This window comes from Lepisosteus oculatus, chromosome 3 (genome assembly GCF_040954835.1).
Source record: "Lepisosteus oculatus isolate fLepOcu1 chromosome 3, fLepOcu1.hap2, whole genome shotgun sequence".
In the NCBI taxonomy this organism is placed as follows: domain Eukaryota; kingdom Metazoa; phylum Chordata; class Actinopteri; order Semionotiformes; family Lepisosteidae; genus Lepisosteus; species Lepisosteus oculatus.
The window spans coordinates 38,199,016-38,214,018 of NC_090698.1; the positions used below are offsets into that span (position 1 = coordinate 38,199,016).

The window sequence follows — 15,003 nt, forward strand, 5'->3', positions numbered from 1 at the left end:
CCTAATAAGGTAGCGAAATAAACATAAAATGTGATCTTCACTTACAAGCAACATCACTCCAGATGTCTGTTTTTGCTTCTACAGTTACATTGTATAGAGCATAAGACAATAAAAAGAATGCCAATTTGAGTAGGCTGTTCAACCCATCAGGTTATTCTGGTTGTTAGTAGTCTATTCATCTAAGAATCTCATCCAGTCATTTCTTGATGGTTCCCATTGGATCTGCTTCAACAACAGGAACGTTTATTCTAAACACCTACAGTCCTTTATTCCAAAAAGTACCTCTTGTTAAAGTCCTGGCACAATTTCAAGAAAAAGATACAATGTCATGTTCTTAAGCCCTATTTGCCCTTTAGCAATACAGTAAATCTTTGAAATTTCAAAGACATTTCATGTATCCTTTATCACATTCTTTTCACCTTCATCCTAAATCCAGATGGAGAAGGTCATGGTAGATTTAAGGCTCAGTTTTCTTCTAAAAAGAAATCATTAAATATAATGAGCAACAGCCTCTTGTATGTTCAAATGCTGTCTGACTCACAAGAATTTGGATTCCTAGCGTATGCAGATATAAAATTGAATTTGCCAAATGTGACTACTCCTACAACAGCAGCTGTTACCTGAGAAAAAGTAAAAGTATTAAAAAATATATAAAAATGAAAAGTGGTGAGAAAGAATTTAGTAAGAAAATGTCATGTATTTTAATTATTCAGTATTTTGTACTATTAATATAATCACTATTTTTTTTACTTTTAACTTGCTGACTATGACTTGATCTTTATTTTCCACCACCAGTTACATGATTTTTGCTTGTTAGATCTGTACAATATTGAATTTTGCAGCTGCAAGCAAGATGGGTGATGTCCCGTCTGCAAATAGTGAGTTTTGCCATTCAACTAATGGTCCCATGTTTCATTTGACTTTATGGTTAAATGCATCCCGTTCCATATGATACTCTAAAACCAGCTCCTGTCGAATACAACACATTTGTGTTGATAAGATAGCATTTGCATGGTCCACCATACACAAACCTTTGTATTGCTGAAGCATGTGGATAATCTCATTAGATAATACCGTAAGTTAATTTCTGGGTTGTATGAGTGTCCCTTATTCAAACTGCTCAATCTTTGGATGGAAAAATTTGAACAAATGAACCTAGAATGATTCTTCATCACAGGGGATCATTATATGTAGATTAAAGGAACCAAATTGCTTAAGAAAGGATTTGATCAAAGCAAATGAAATTCTAAAGGGTATAAAAAGGTTCAGACACAAGTGTGAAATAAGGACACGACTCACAGTTGGAATCTTAATGGATATTTATTTAAGCTGAATAAAAGGAAATGTCTCCTTACACAAAGACTTGTAGGTGTCCAATACAGGCTTCCCAGTCAGGTAGGTGAGGCTCAGCCACTAAACTCAATCAAGAAGCAGCTAGATGAGAGTTTGTGATTCACTTAGCTACTAAACTACATAACAAGCAAGACAGATAGCTTTTTCTTGTCTACAACCTAACCTATGTTCCGAGTTACTGGACTGGCAAATGGCAAAGTTGTGATCAGAGTGTTTCAATAGGAGGTACTGTATTTTGGAGCACTGCTCCCTCACATCTCTTAGGTCATGGGTTTGATTCAGGACTGGAGTCCCTTCTCTGTGGTGCTCTTTCCATATTCAGTTGAGTTTTCTCCAGGTATGCTGGTGTCCTCTCTTCTTCTAAAGACATGCTATGCAATGTATGCCATGCTAGGAATTAGTTGCTTTCTGGAAACTGATGGATAAATTCTACAGGAGGGCAATCAGTATGTTTACATCAAAGGTTATTTATCTGGATGGGGCTGTAAATGTACAAATGATTATGCTCAGTTCATTAAAATATTCAGAGAAATACAGAGTGATGTATGTACTCAGAACAGAAAATAATCAGATTTTATAATCACTTGTTTGCAAGAAAACAATTATATTCATATGCAGGCAATGAAAACAGCAGAGGCAATATTTATTGTCTGCAGAACCTTTTTAATTTTTCTCATTCTCTGACAACAAAAGTTGTGGGCATTTTGATAAAAATACTGTAGTTTTGTTGACTAAAGTTTAAAATGGAAAATCTCTATTAACACAATACAATTAATAAACAGCTGTCTCTGTAAGATCTCTCAGCCAGTTAGTGAATTTCAAGACCAAGGAGCTTTCAAACCAACTCAGGGATAAAGCTGTAAACAGCACAGATCAGGAGAAGGGTCTAATTTTTTTTCAAAGACACTTAATATTCCACTGAGTAAAATGAAGCCAGTCATTTAAAAGCAGAAGGTGTATTGTATCCCACTTATGCTTCCTAGATCAGTCTTGTTCAATACCCAAAACTAGATTGAACAAAACCATCTCAATTCCCACATGGACTTTACAACAAAGTATTTAAGTGATACTGCAAAAAATATGGAAAAAGGTTTTGTGGTCAGAAGAAAAAAATGGTATTACATCTGGCACAAAGCCAGCACAGTGTATCACTCAGTCAACACCATCCCTACTGTCAAGAAAGGTGGCAGTGAGTTATGGGGCTGCTTCTCATCAGCAGGAACTGTGAAGCCTGAGCTTGTTAAGACTGAGGAGAGAACTGATAAAACAAAATATAGGGTAATCTAATTTGGGCAAATTTAACCTGCTAAAGGTCTAAAATTGGAACAAAAATTCACCTTTCAGAAACTCGATGACTCAAGAAAAAAGTGAATGTCCTTGAGTGAACCAATAAGAAACCTGACATGAATATGAGTCAGTTTACAAAGAGCAATGGGAGAAAACTGCATCTTTCTGGTTAGCAAAGGCGGTAGATACTTATCTAAAATTGCTACCAAAAGTGGGTCTACCAAGTAATGACTCGATGGGGAGAATAGTAATGCAACCAACATATTTTAATTTCCTGTTTTTGTCTTTGTATTTTTTGCCAAAGCAGTGATACACTTCATGGGGCACAATTATTAAAAAGGCCCATCATTCATTTTGGCAACAATGCAAAACAAGTTGAGTCAGATGTAAAGACACCTGGCACTCCTGAAAATCAGTACCTTAGATGTGCTTCCAAAAATAACATATTTTGCCCACATGTCCAGACACACAAATCCATCAGTTAAAGTTCAATGTAAAGACAGTCTGAAAACTGCCCCTAACAGCTCCGAGCTTCACTAACAGATGTTTCCCATCAGAGTATCTTAAGGTACAACCAGTGATATGAGTCTCATCTACAGATGACTGATGACACAGGTCTGCGAGTGGTTTTAGTTTGTTTTCTATACCACCAAAATAGAGTATTCTGAAATATGGGATCTTTCCTACAATGTCAAAGACAATCAAACTATTTTAAGACAAGGACAGCAGTATTAAAAATCTTTAAAATAAAAATCAATTATTTGGAAAATAAAAACAACATTAATGGGAGTATCAGTAAGTGTAAAATGTGGTCTTCCCTGATTAATATATTATTATTATTATTATTAATAATAATAATAATTAATAATATTAAACTTAAAGAATCAGCAATTAGCCACTTAATAAATGCTTGAATATGCAAACACATATAAGTTATACATTAATACATTCATAGACCTTACAATCACTTCTAATTTCCATTAATACAGTTTCATATAAGCCTTCCTTTCAATTAAAAAATGAATATTCAGCTTACATTCTAGCCAATCAATGAAGCAGATTTCAAGTATCCACACAACATTTAAGCTCTTCAAATCTTCTTTAAGTTATGTACCTAACAGAATATTTTCAACATAAACAGGACATTTGTATTTATTTCTCAGGAAATACTGTCAAAGAACACCTTTTCACTCAATGAAAACGTGCAAAAAAGAACAATATTTAGTATAGGCTAGATAGAGATGTTTGAGCTATCAGCAAGAGTCTAAATGCGGGCTTACTCAAATTTTATACTTTCTACAATCTTGATAATAAAATACTCTTTTAAAAGCTAGACATTAACTTCACATTTTTAAAATTCTTATACAAAAGAATGGTGCTATTTAAGACTTTGCAGCATCTTTATTGAACTCTTGTTTAATGCAGCCAAAGACTGTATGATAATGTTGTCTGTCGGGAGCCATAAGGTCAGTGACAATCTGTATGTGGTCCACCTTTGGCAAGAGGTACAGGGCCACCCTTGCAGAGACTGATGTCAGAGCCTCTGAGAACTTGACTGAAGACTCAACAGGAACAATGACATCCCTTGTTCCATGAAGTAAAGTGAAGGGCGGGAGGCTGAAAAAAACCAAGACGGTTTTTAAAATGGATCAAAGTTGCTTCTGTAAACAAAAAAGTAACGTGACTTACCTCTTCACATTATCCTCTGCAAGTGCTTTTATAAACAGCGTAGGTGAATAATGATCAAAGTTTTCCAGTTCACCCATGGCTTTGTGCATCGTGGAAACATGTTCTACTCCTCTCCATATTTCATGCAGATAATGGTCCTTGATATGATACACGCCACTCAGCCCTGAAAGGATTTATTATATTAAATCAGAAACAGTTGAGAATATGCATGGCTCCAGCTTAATATATATATACACAATAAATTTAAAAACTGTTGTACATATTTTACATACAGTATATATGAAATATATGTAAATATATACAGTATGTATATATAGGAGGATGACCTATATTTAAACTGAAATATGTTACTGAAATGAGTAACTATTTTTCTACAACTAAATTGCTTTTATTTATGTTACATGTAATTGGCTCGATTTCACAGCAAAAAAAAATCATAGTGATGAAAGTATACAATTAAAAATTATTTTACGATGTTGTCATTTTCAGATAAATGGGGGGACAAAACACTTTGGATACAGTTAGCAAAGTAGATTATTTTAAGGAATGCAAATGTCTGTAACTGTAAGCGGCATATCAGGGTTAAACACTTTCTCTGTATCTGGTATCTACCTACAACGCCTTTGACTGATAATGCAAGCTCCTTCTGCTTTGGTACTTCAATTCCCAGATTCTCATATCCTGCAGCCAGAAACGCTGTTGTCAGTGCACATAAATGGGCACCAGCTGAGTGGCCAATTAATGTTATACTTTCCTAAAATAAAATCAAAACAAATATATAATGTCAATTATTATGAATGTACACGTAATCCATTGCCAGCTATGCAATGTTAGACAATAAAGAAACAATCAAAGAAAAAACATGGGTCTCAAGTTGGCCTGGGAAAAAAAGATAATTTCTAAGACCAGAAAGTGGTTTTGGAATAGACAAGAGTTGAGATTAACAAACAGTGCCTGGATGAACCTAGGAAACATTTTAATGTGTAAATGCTGTCACGTACAGTAAAGCATATATACAGTATGCGGCTTTTAGGACTGTGGATAATGTTTTATTCCTCCTCCAGAAAATAGGTTAGAATGACATTAAATGCTCACACATTTACTACATTTTAGATAACAGTGAAGAGCAAAATTAGACCAGAATGAGAAATAATTTATTGGTGTATACTACAGATTGAACATGTGGAAGAACAAAAATGCACAGTGGTACTGAAAGCAAGGATCTGAGTTAAACACATTCAAACTGATGAGTAATTATTTCCACAAGTATAATTATACTGTAATATACTCTGAAAAGCTATGGTGGACATACATGAAGCTTGAAAAATAAAAAAAAACAATCCTTTAGTACTGTTATATTTTCATAATACTTCAAAAATTAATTTTAGTGTATGTTTTATGCACTAAAGAATGTTGGTGTCTGAAAAGATACAACTGGACAACCAGAAGACATTTTTATAACTTGCCTTGTCCAAGTTAAACATATGACAATTCTCCCTCACCCATAAGATACTATCAGCAATGTCTTGAACCATCTCCAAAACAGTTCCCTGAAAGTAAGGAAAGACTTCATTTTAATAAAAGATTTTTGTGATTATTATGTAGAAAGTCAGGATTTTTTATGTCTTATCTATGGGATGTTGTATGAGTAAAGAGAATAAATTAAATTTTAGATAACACTTTGCAGACTTTCCCATAAAATGGTTTTGTTTTCTAAGGAATATTTAATAATTTACTCAGTAAATTATGCATAGTCCTATATAAAAAGCACAGGAACTGAAGGAAACTTCATTTATTGCAATAACTATTCAGTTACTGTATATCCAATATTATTGTGACTGACAATGTCAGTGTAAAGTGCGAAATAATTTAAATTTTTTCAAATAATGTATTTGTCTTTTAATGTTAGGGCATTTCCAAACAAATCTGCACAGCAGATCCACTGAAAGGGTGATGGCTTCAATGCTAATCAACCAGTGCTGATGTTTCACTTTATAACTACTCTAAGAAATAATGCACTTAAAACCCAATACCATCTGTTTGTTTTATGTATCGGTAGAGTATAGCTGTGCCATGAAAACTTTACAGGTGCTGTTCATTTTGGAACACATAGCATCATAACAAAAGCAGGAACAGACCAGGGCAGAACTAGGTAAGCTTTGATATTTCTCGCTGTCTTTATTATTCTATCTTCTGTCTTTACAGTACCTCCAATTAACTAGTTATGAAAGGTAAAATAGAAAGTTTTTATAAGTCTTTAAAACTGATGATAATTGTCATACAGTACCTTTGGATAAATTGAGTAATCGGGACAGACAACAGATGCATTTAACTCCTTTGCCATTTGCAAAGCCAGAAGACAATAAATGGATCTCTTTCCAGAACCCCATGCACCTCCATATACAAAAATAATCACTGGTGATGCAGAACAGTCAGGCTGGTCCATATTTGGTGAATAATACAAATCCAATTTGTTTCCATGGCGACCAAAACGTATATCCTGTTTAAAGATAGTATACAAATTGGGAGTAAGTCACTATTATAATTCTATGTTTTCTGACTACTGTAACTAAATATTTTTAATTTAGAAAAGCCTAAAATTAAAAATCTGTATTACAGTTGCTGATTTTTGTTTCATTACTCAATTGACTGTAAAGCTAATTAGAAAATCTTCCTTTCCTACTATTTCCATTATGATTAAAGATTTTTACATCACTTAAAGGGCAATTGCAACTAGTGAACAGGAAGGGCTGTTTTCACGTCACAATTTGCGTGAGCTCCTGCTCTCCCTGTGGGGTAACCAACGGTTTCTCATCTGCCTGTGACATGGCAAGCATATAGTGCTTTCAGCAAATTTAACACTTAATTCGAAATTTGTCAATTTCTGCGATTCTCTTAATTAATTTATTTTATTCATCAAGATTTAATAACCAAGCAGAATAATTAGAACTACAGTTTTCCTTTAATATCTATTAAATAACAGAAAAAAAAGGTTTTCTTCATTCACACCTACTGTACCTTTTCACAATATGAGTTATTTGCAATGTTCTTGTACCAAGAGTTCCACTGAAAGTACAGTTTGCCATACTGAAGATATTTCATCATTTCCAGCATAGCTACTGTTAAACAATATACCCGCCTGAAGAAAAGAGAAACAGATTTTTCATAGAAAACAGACAATAAATACAAAGCCCAAAGCAAATATCTGCTTGTCCATGTTAATTTCTCATTATTTTTTTTCAGTGTTGAAAACTCATTGTGGTGAGTGAAGGACTTAGTAAGCACAGATTTAATAAAACAAGTGGTAATTAGGTGATGGGCAGATAACACTTTAAAACAGAAGGGTAAAAGAAGAAATACCCATTTGTATAATTTTGTTTTTTTTAAACATATGAAGCATATTAATTTTCAGATTCACAGAAAACAGGTAAAGTGTGTACATTGCAATGTAAAATTACACCAGTCTATAACAATATATCCACAATTAATATTTTGTAATAAAACAATACAACATACCACTCAGTTAAGAAAATTATTTTTAAAAAGATCAACATAATTGCTGCACCTGGGTTTTAGAGCTTCTATATACTTCCTGTATCCTGGTTTATTAGGCCAGCCATATATCCACTGGACAACAAGTGAAACACTACAAGGAATGCCAAGTAATAACACCCCAGCTGCTATGGGAAGAGAAATCTGATTCTTCAGGCCCATTCTGGAAGAAACACAACCATGCAAAGTGTGTTAAGAAGCTGTCCCACACACTCTTAAATTTACATAATATTACCTTCCTCAGGGCTTACTTTTGCATTTGTTTTTATTCATTTTAGATATTACATGGTACAGTGTGTATCATGCCAGTTCATGGGAATTAAAGCAAAAAACAAATAGCACATAACTAGATGTTACACATACAGTATTTACTTACATATATGTAACAAAGTTCTTTGTGTTTTCACTAATATGTTCTTATGTAGCCAAACAGGCCAAATGGCATCCTCTTGTTTGTAATCTTGATTATAAGGAGACAAGTAACAACTTTCATAGTGTGTGCAAAAATGTCTTAAGTGTCATTTAACAATATCAAAAATCTTCCTTGCTTTTAAACATCACCACCCAATGTATATTTAATGCTCTATGCCTTTTGTTCTATATCAAATTAATCTAATATTTTTCTACATTATTCAATTTAAGTATTTATAGATGAATCTATCCACACAGAAAATAAAAAATACTTCCTATGCAGATCAGAAATCTTGCACGGGATCCTGAAAAATCCCCATACAATCCCATTCGGGAACTGGAATCTGGCCAATACCCTGTACAGAAATTGGGTCTTGTTCAATATCTAGTTCAAGAAGAGAATTCTAGGGATACTCAAGTGAGGATACAATCCTATTTCAGATCCTATTACAACCCTACCTTAATCCTAAAAAAATTGAATCATGATTAATATTTTAATAAATGTCGGAACCCAAATTCGAAATGGATTTATCAGAACTATCAATAAAATAGAAAGACTAAGTTTCTGACAAAGGAATTAAGAAAAAAAAACTGTAGAAAACTAAACTTCATTGTCAAGCTAAACAAAATATTATTTATTTGCTTAGGAGATACCCATATCTAAAATACATACAGAAAGTTCTAAAAACCATATAAGGCTCAGTGGTTTATTTAAGTAGCTTACATGTAATATATACTGTAAAAACATTCATATGACACATGATTTATACAGGATGCTCCCAAGGGACATTTTATAATGTAAACTTTCATGGGTTTTTATTGTACAAGGATCTGTATAAGACTCTAATTAAAAATCACCTGAAAATATTACTAATGAAGACCCCCTTGATCATACAGGATCTTTGGGCCATTCATACAATCCTAGTTTCCTGTATGATCTATAGATTCCCAAACAGTCATCATCATCACATTACTTTCAAGAACCGTTTATCAAATTCAGGGGCATGGTGGCCTGGGGCGAGTTCTGGGAAGCAGTGGGTGCAAGGCAGGATACACCCTGGATGGGATGCCATCTCCATCCCAAGGCACAAACAGACTCAAACTCAGACACAAACACAACATACATTCACACCACGGCCAATTTTACAGAAGCCAATTAACATACCAGCATGTCTTTGGACTGTGGTAGGAAACACCATGTGAACTCGGGGAGAACAAACTCCATGAAGATAACACCCCAGTATCTAAACACAGAGCTCCATTGCTAACCACTGTGCCACTCTGGCACCTTTTCTCTGTGAGATGTGCTCAGTCTTGAGCAGAATCTAACTAATCCTATATTATCATCTTGGAGATTAGAATATTAGACAATATTTAGACAACATTCAGAATTCATGCTGTATGCTGAAAGATGCTGTACAGTACGGTACTGTACAGGATGTACAGTAGGTAAAGAATTTTACAAGATCTAATACCAGATCCTGTAAAAACTTTCCACCATGTCCCAAAATTCTGGACAGGAGGCAGAAGAATTGCTCTGGATAAATGTGGATTTACCCCCAGGGGAAAATATGGCTTTTGGAATTTACCCAGAATGTCCCAACAAACCAAACAGTATGAAAACATACAGTACCAGCATTTGGAAATAAATAGGCGATAGTATTTTGTTTTGGAATAACAACTGCAGAATCAATAAATAAATAATCCAGTAAATAATAACATCTGTGATAGTCAAAATGTCCTCTTTAGACTTGTACAGTAAGATCTTGTAGTATAAGATAGAATAGTGTACTAGATCCTATACTAAGATCTTGTGAAATATTTTATTGCAATGGAATTGTATGGGATCGTATTAATGATCTTGTTTAACATTTATACAATAGAATTAATGTCATAATTATACCATAAATCAACACCTGAGAACCTTCTTCATGTGCTTTTAACATGCCCCTTTATACTGATATTTTGGATGGAGTTTGAAACTTACAAGTAAGAACTGAATATCAAAGTCTTATTATACTTGAAGACACATCTAGTAATAACACTAAGCATTAATTTCAATCTTGGTGGCAAATGAATATATGTATTTTGCTAACCTACATGAGTATGTACCCCACCTACCTTTTATTGGATCAGAGGAGGCAGTCAGTTAAGATTTAATTAAGCTGTGTTGGAAAAAAAAAGGAATAGATTAGCCCATGAAGCTTAGTGCTCTTCCTCATGAATTATTTCAGCAGCACGCACCAAATAAATTATATTGATAATAATAAATTCCTTACGCTTATATAGCACTTTTCTGTACACTCCAGTTAAAGCACTTTACAGGTAATGGGGACTCCCCTCCACCACCACCAATATACAGCACCCACCTAGATGATGCGACGGCAGCCATAGTCTGGCAGTACACTCACCACACATCAGCTATCAGTGGGGAGTAGAACAAAATAATGAAGTCAATTCATTTAAGGGGATTAATAGGAAGCCATGATTGGTAAGGGCCAGGGGGAAATTTGGCCAAGATGGCAGGGTAACACCCTTACTCTTTCTGAGAAAAGCTCTGGGAAATTTAATGACCACAGTGACACAGGAGATAATTTTTACTCTACACTTTTTACAGTATAGGATCCCTGTCACTATACTGGAGAATTAGGATCCACACAGACCACAGGGTGAGCCCCATTAATACCTCTTCCAGCAACAACCTTAGATTTCCCAGGAGGTCTCCTTTCCAGGTACTGACCAAGCTCACAACTGTTTAGCTTTAGTGGGTTGCCAGCTGTGAATTGCAGAGTGATATACAGTACATACATTCCCTATGCGGGACATGTCATATCTTCAGAGACTCTATCTTATATGCAGTATTTACCTCTCTCTTGTCCAATATATGTGTAATTTTCAACAAAAATTTCAATATATTCTGATTCCTCTCATGATTTAATTAATATTTAAACATGATTTAATTTATACTCATATTGTGTGAATATGCTTGTAAGAAATTATAATGAAATATACATGTTTTTTTCTATTAAAAACTTTTGGATTAACTGTAGTGCTTTAAAGCAAAATGCCTCTGACATTATCAAATTTAGACAAGGCCACATTAAGACCACAAAATATTTTAGTTCCATGGTAAGAGATTTGTATAAACAAGACTAACACTGAATATAGCCTTGACATCATAACAACAACAAAAAAACTAAAAGTGGATCATAAAATAATTCAAAATTGTGCCAGTTATCAATAGCACAATATCAGCTCACTCTACAGTGGTTTACGCAGACATTTAAAATATATTTAAATGGACATTAAACGCATTTTTTACGGAGTCACGTTATATGAGTGTCCAGAAAAGCACTATATAAGTGTAAGGAATTATTATTATTGTTAATTATATTTAAAGGTTCAAAGCCTATAAAACCATCTTACGTTTAACATTTTTCTCCCATTTATCTGTTATCGATAAGTATTATCCCAACAATGTTATTGATGCAGTATTTACCCCTCTCTTGTACACTGCCATGCACAGTATGGATGGCTAATACAGAATACTGTTATTAGCAACATTTCCTTCAGTATCAGAATGTACAGTTCTTTTTCGTAAACTGACTTGAAATGTACAATACGATATCCATCAGCAAGCCTCTTGTCATCAAAGTATAGCTAACATTAGGACGTTTTGGAATAGATTTAAGAGAACCCAATTCCTACCTGAAGCATAGTGTCACAAACGATGTAAACAAAAAATGTGAGTAACGCAAATCAGTCGTATCAACATACATGACGTGCGCACCAAAAGCCAATTTCCAACGATTTATAAAAAAATAAGATTATATTCTTGCGTTTCTATAACCAAAAAAGCGACCTCTGCAGGACATTTTGATCTCCTGTCGATTCAACACTTTCGTGTATACTGTACATTTAAGGCTACCGTATTTGTATTTATGATTACTTTAATTCCACAGTTTAGGGATATTACCGTCATTTTGTACACACGGTAACTAGTATTATTGTACAACATTTATCTGAACTGCATGTCTAGTTCGTGTCTGTCTTGTAGTGACATACTAACAAGAGATAACTACAGTAGGTCGTTAAAATGCGTATCACAGGACTGAACTAATGATTGTCTTCAGATGATCTAATTTACCATTTACGCAAATAGAAATCTATATTATAATTTACAGTTGCATTGCTGGTGACGTTCTGAATTACAAGATTAAAAACAATGGCAGTCGAGGAGGTTTCATCCGACGACATATACATTTTTATGCAATACGTGGAAACCCCGGTTAAAAGGTGAAAAAGCAAACCGAGTTACCATCTAGTAACTCCCTTAAGCTGAATATATCCGAATCTCCAGACTTGACCTCTTTCCTATGGACAAGGATCGGATCGCCGCAATAGTTGACTAAACGAGAATACAGGGAGACTGGCCACCGACAGCAGACCAGCGAATGTGCACAAGGAGCCAATCAGGGCTTCAACGCTGTAATTCGCCAAAGATGTGTTTTATGTTTTTTTTACACTATTGACAAAGCAGCAACTCTTGCTTTGTTGTTCCGATCTATAATCATTTACTTGCTATTTAACTTTAAAAAGGAACAGGAAAACATTTCAGCCTGCATTTTGCAATATATTTTCACAGATTTTCAGATAAACTGGTGATTTGAATCTTCTTAGATTGTGCATATATATACTGTACAGTACAAATACCAAAATTTGTTTAAGATGTTAATGCTCAAATATTACCATCAACCACTTGCATCACATAAACATTTTAATCTTAACAATAGTTTATCTCAATGCGTGATACTGATTTATAGCGCCAGTACCTATTTTAGCGTACTAGATACAAACTTTTCATGTTTCATGTTCGGAAATACAAAAACAAAACTCTTGAGTGGTATGCATACGATAGTTTGGAGTTGAGAATAGGCAATTCCCCAAAAGCGTCCAGAAAGTATAAAGGTAACGACAGCTGATTAGGTTGTAAATATCATGAAGTAGACAACACTTTAGTTTCTAAATTATCGTAGTTCTACACAAAATTGTTTTTTGATGTACATGTATTTCTTGTCGAAGCACTAGTTCGTTTTAAATTGGATAGTCTTACAATTTGTTTTGGGGGAGGTGGGGTTAAACACCACGTCCGTGACGCTGTTGTGCGTGAATGGGACGCAGGTAGGGGGGTTCTGCAACTTTGTTAGTGAATCAAGCGGTCGACAGCAGGACTGGAATGTAAAATTGGAAAATGTAACCACGTTCCTGGAATTCAGCTGGAATTTACAATGATAAAAATGGAATTGTTTGTACAAATTCCGAGAAGAATATTTTGGAATGGACTTCTTTTCCAACTTATGATCAAGCTTGCAATCGGAGGTAATTGTCTTAACTCCAGTTTTTTCCTAAGGAGATTCGGGCGACATTTATACATTTTGGATTGTGTTTATGTTGAGAGGATACAGTTACAATTGTTGGCAACTTGTTACAATTATTACAAGTTACTTTAGTTTATAGAAAAGCGCGAGTGCACCCCAACTGCAGTGATTTATATTTCAAGATTGCGATAGAGTCACTTTGTGCATTTTAAACATGTGGTTGGAAATTTACTTTAAAATGATAACGTTATAATGACCCTTTTAATGATTTAATTCCTTAACAGTTTGCATAAAGGGATTTTGTACATTTTGAAGAACATTCTCCGGGGTTCCAAAAAAAACAAACAAATTGATTTACGCGATGTGATGTGTAGTCTGATCTAGGAATATTTTTATATTTTCTTTAAATTATTTAAAATGATCTTTTAAATAATATAATTATATTTTAATCAATAGGACTCACTTATCGTTTTAATGGCCATATTTGCTGTTCCAAGGATTGCTGCTATCAATTCTATTTGTTAATGGATCAGACAATATTAATGAAAAAAGAGAATGATTATTTGTGGTAAATCTGTAATTTTGGACGTGTCAATCAATTCTTTTGATTAGAATGTTAAAATATCGTATCTTTTTGCAGAAACAGCTTCTTTTCTGAAGCTTGTAATAATGGTCACTACTATACTACTATGCTTTTCACCTAAAGGTAGTAGATCTAAAAATGAAAACACCTGGATAAATGGTGTATACTTGGGTTAAGACCCAGGATGTAACCCATGTGTATTGAAAGCAAGGTCTTACATACAGATGTAGCTCATTTGTTAATTAAGCAAAATGAAGTGCTGGACAGGCCTGTTTTCCTGTAGTGCTTGCTGCAAGAGGAGATGTCAGTGACTTTGAAAAATGGGTGTTACTTTGAGTGTGTTTGCAAGGAGCTTCAGTGAATAAGATATCTCAGCTTGATGATGTTTCAAGAGCAATTGCTCTAAGGTGATGTCAACAGAAGGGAAAGATATCATATGCAAGGGGCAACAGTGGACAGAAGGGCATACTCCAGGACTGTGATATCTGTGCAAGACAAAACAGAGTAGCAACTGCAGATCAGTTGACTGCATATTTCAACCTGGGGTTTGAGCTCCCATTTTAAGCAATAACAGTCTGCTGAGAATACCACAGAGAGGGGATACCATAGTCAGGTTGTACTGCACAACATTCATCACACCTGGTAATGTACGTTTGTGAATCCAGTGGTGGAAAGAGCATAGACACTTTGTTGATGAGCAGTGGATAAACATGTGGTTACATGAATCATCTTATGTTCTTGGCCAAAAAA

The 15,003-nt window shown here is 34.4% G+C and overlaps 2 protein-coding genes across 5 annotated transcripts in view; one reads left to right on the forward strand and one right to left on the reverse strand.

Annotated features, from left to right (window-relative positions):
• Positions 1-1,307: 1,307 nt before the first annotated feature.
• LOC102687407 (uncharacterized) lies at positions 1,308-12,750 on the reverse strand. 4 transcript variants are annotated; one of them, XM_015364321.2, is made up of 9 exons: positions 12,611-12,750; positions 10,414-10,457; positions 7,895-8,044; positions 7,348-7,468; positions 6,617-6,829; positions 5,832-5,879; positions 4,942-5,083; positions 4,330-4,492; positions 1,308-4,257 (listed from the first exon to the last, which is right to left on the reverse strand). In XM_015364321.2, the coding sequence occupies exons 3-9, from the start codon at positions 8,041-8,043 to the stop codon at positions 4,023-4,025; spliced, it is 1,071 nt and encodes a 356-aa protein (XP_015219807.1). In that variant the 5' UTR covers position 8,044; positions 10,414-10,457; positions 12,611-12,750; the 3' UTR covers positions 1,308-4,022. The 4 variants fall into 4 exon arrangements, with proteins under 4 accessions (XP_015219807.1, XP_006626861.1, XP_015219799.1 ...); XM_006626798.3 differs by having other exon boundaries at positions 5,796-5,879; XM_015364313.2 differs by lacking the exon at positions 12,611-12,750 and adding an exon at positions 12,001-12,556 and having other exon boundaries at positions 5,796-5,879.
• Positions 12,751-13,486: 736 nt separating this feature from the next.
• The window catches only part of cspg4ba (chondroitin sulfate proteoglycan 4ba), a 57,301-nt gene continuing 55,784 nt past the window's right edge, over positions 13,487-15,003 (forward strand). The window contains exon 1 of the mRNA XM_069187151.1: positions 13,487-13,671. Coding sequence (XP_069043252.1) covers positions 13,581-13,671 — 91 coding nt within the window. The 5' untranslated portion in view covers positions 13,487-13,580. The remainder of the gene's footprint in view (positions 13,672-15,003) is intronic.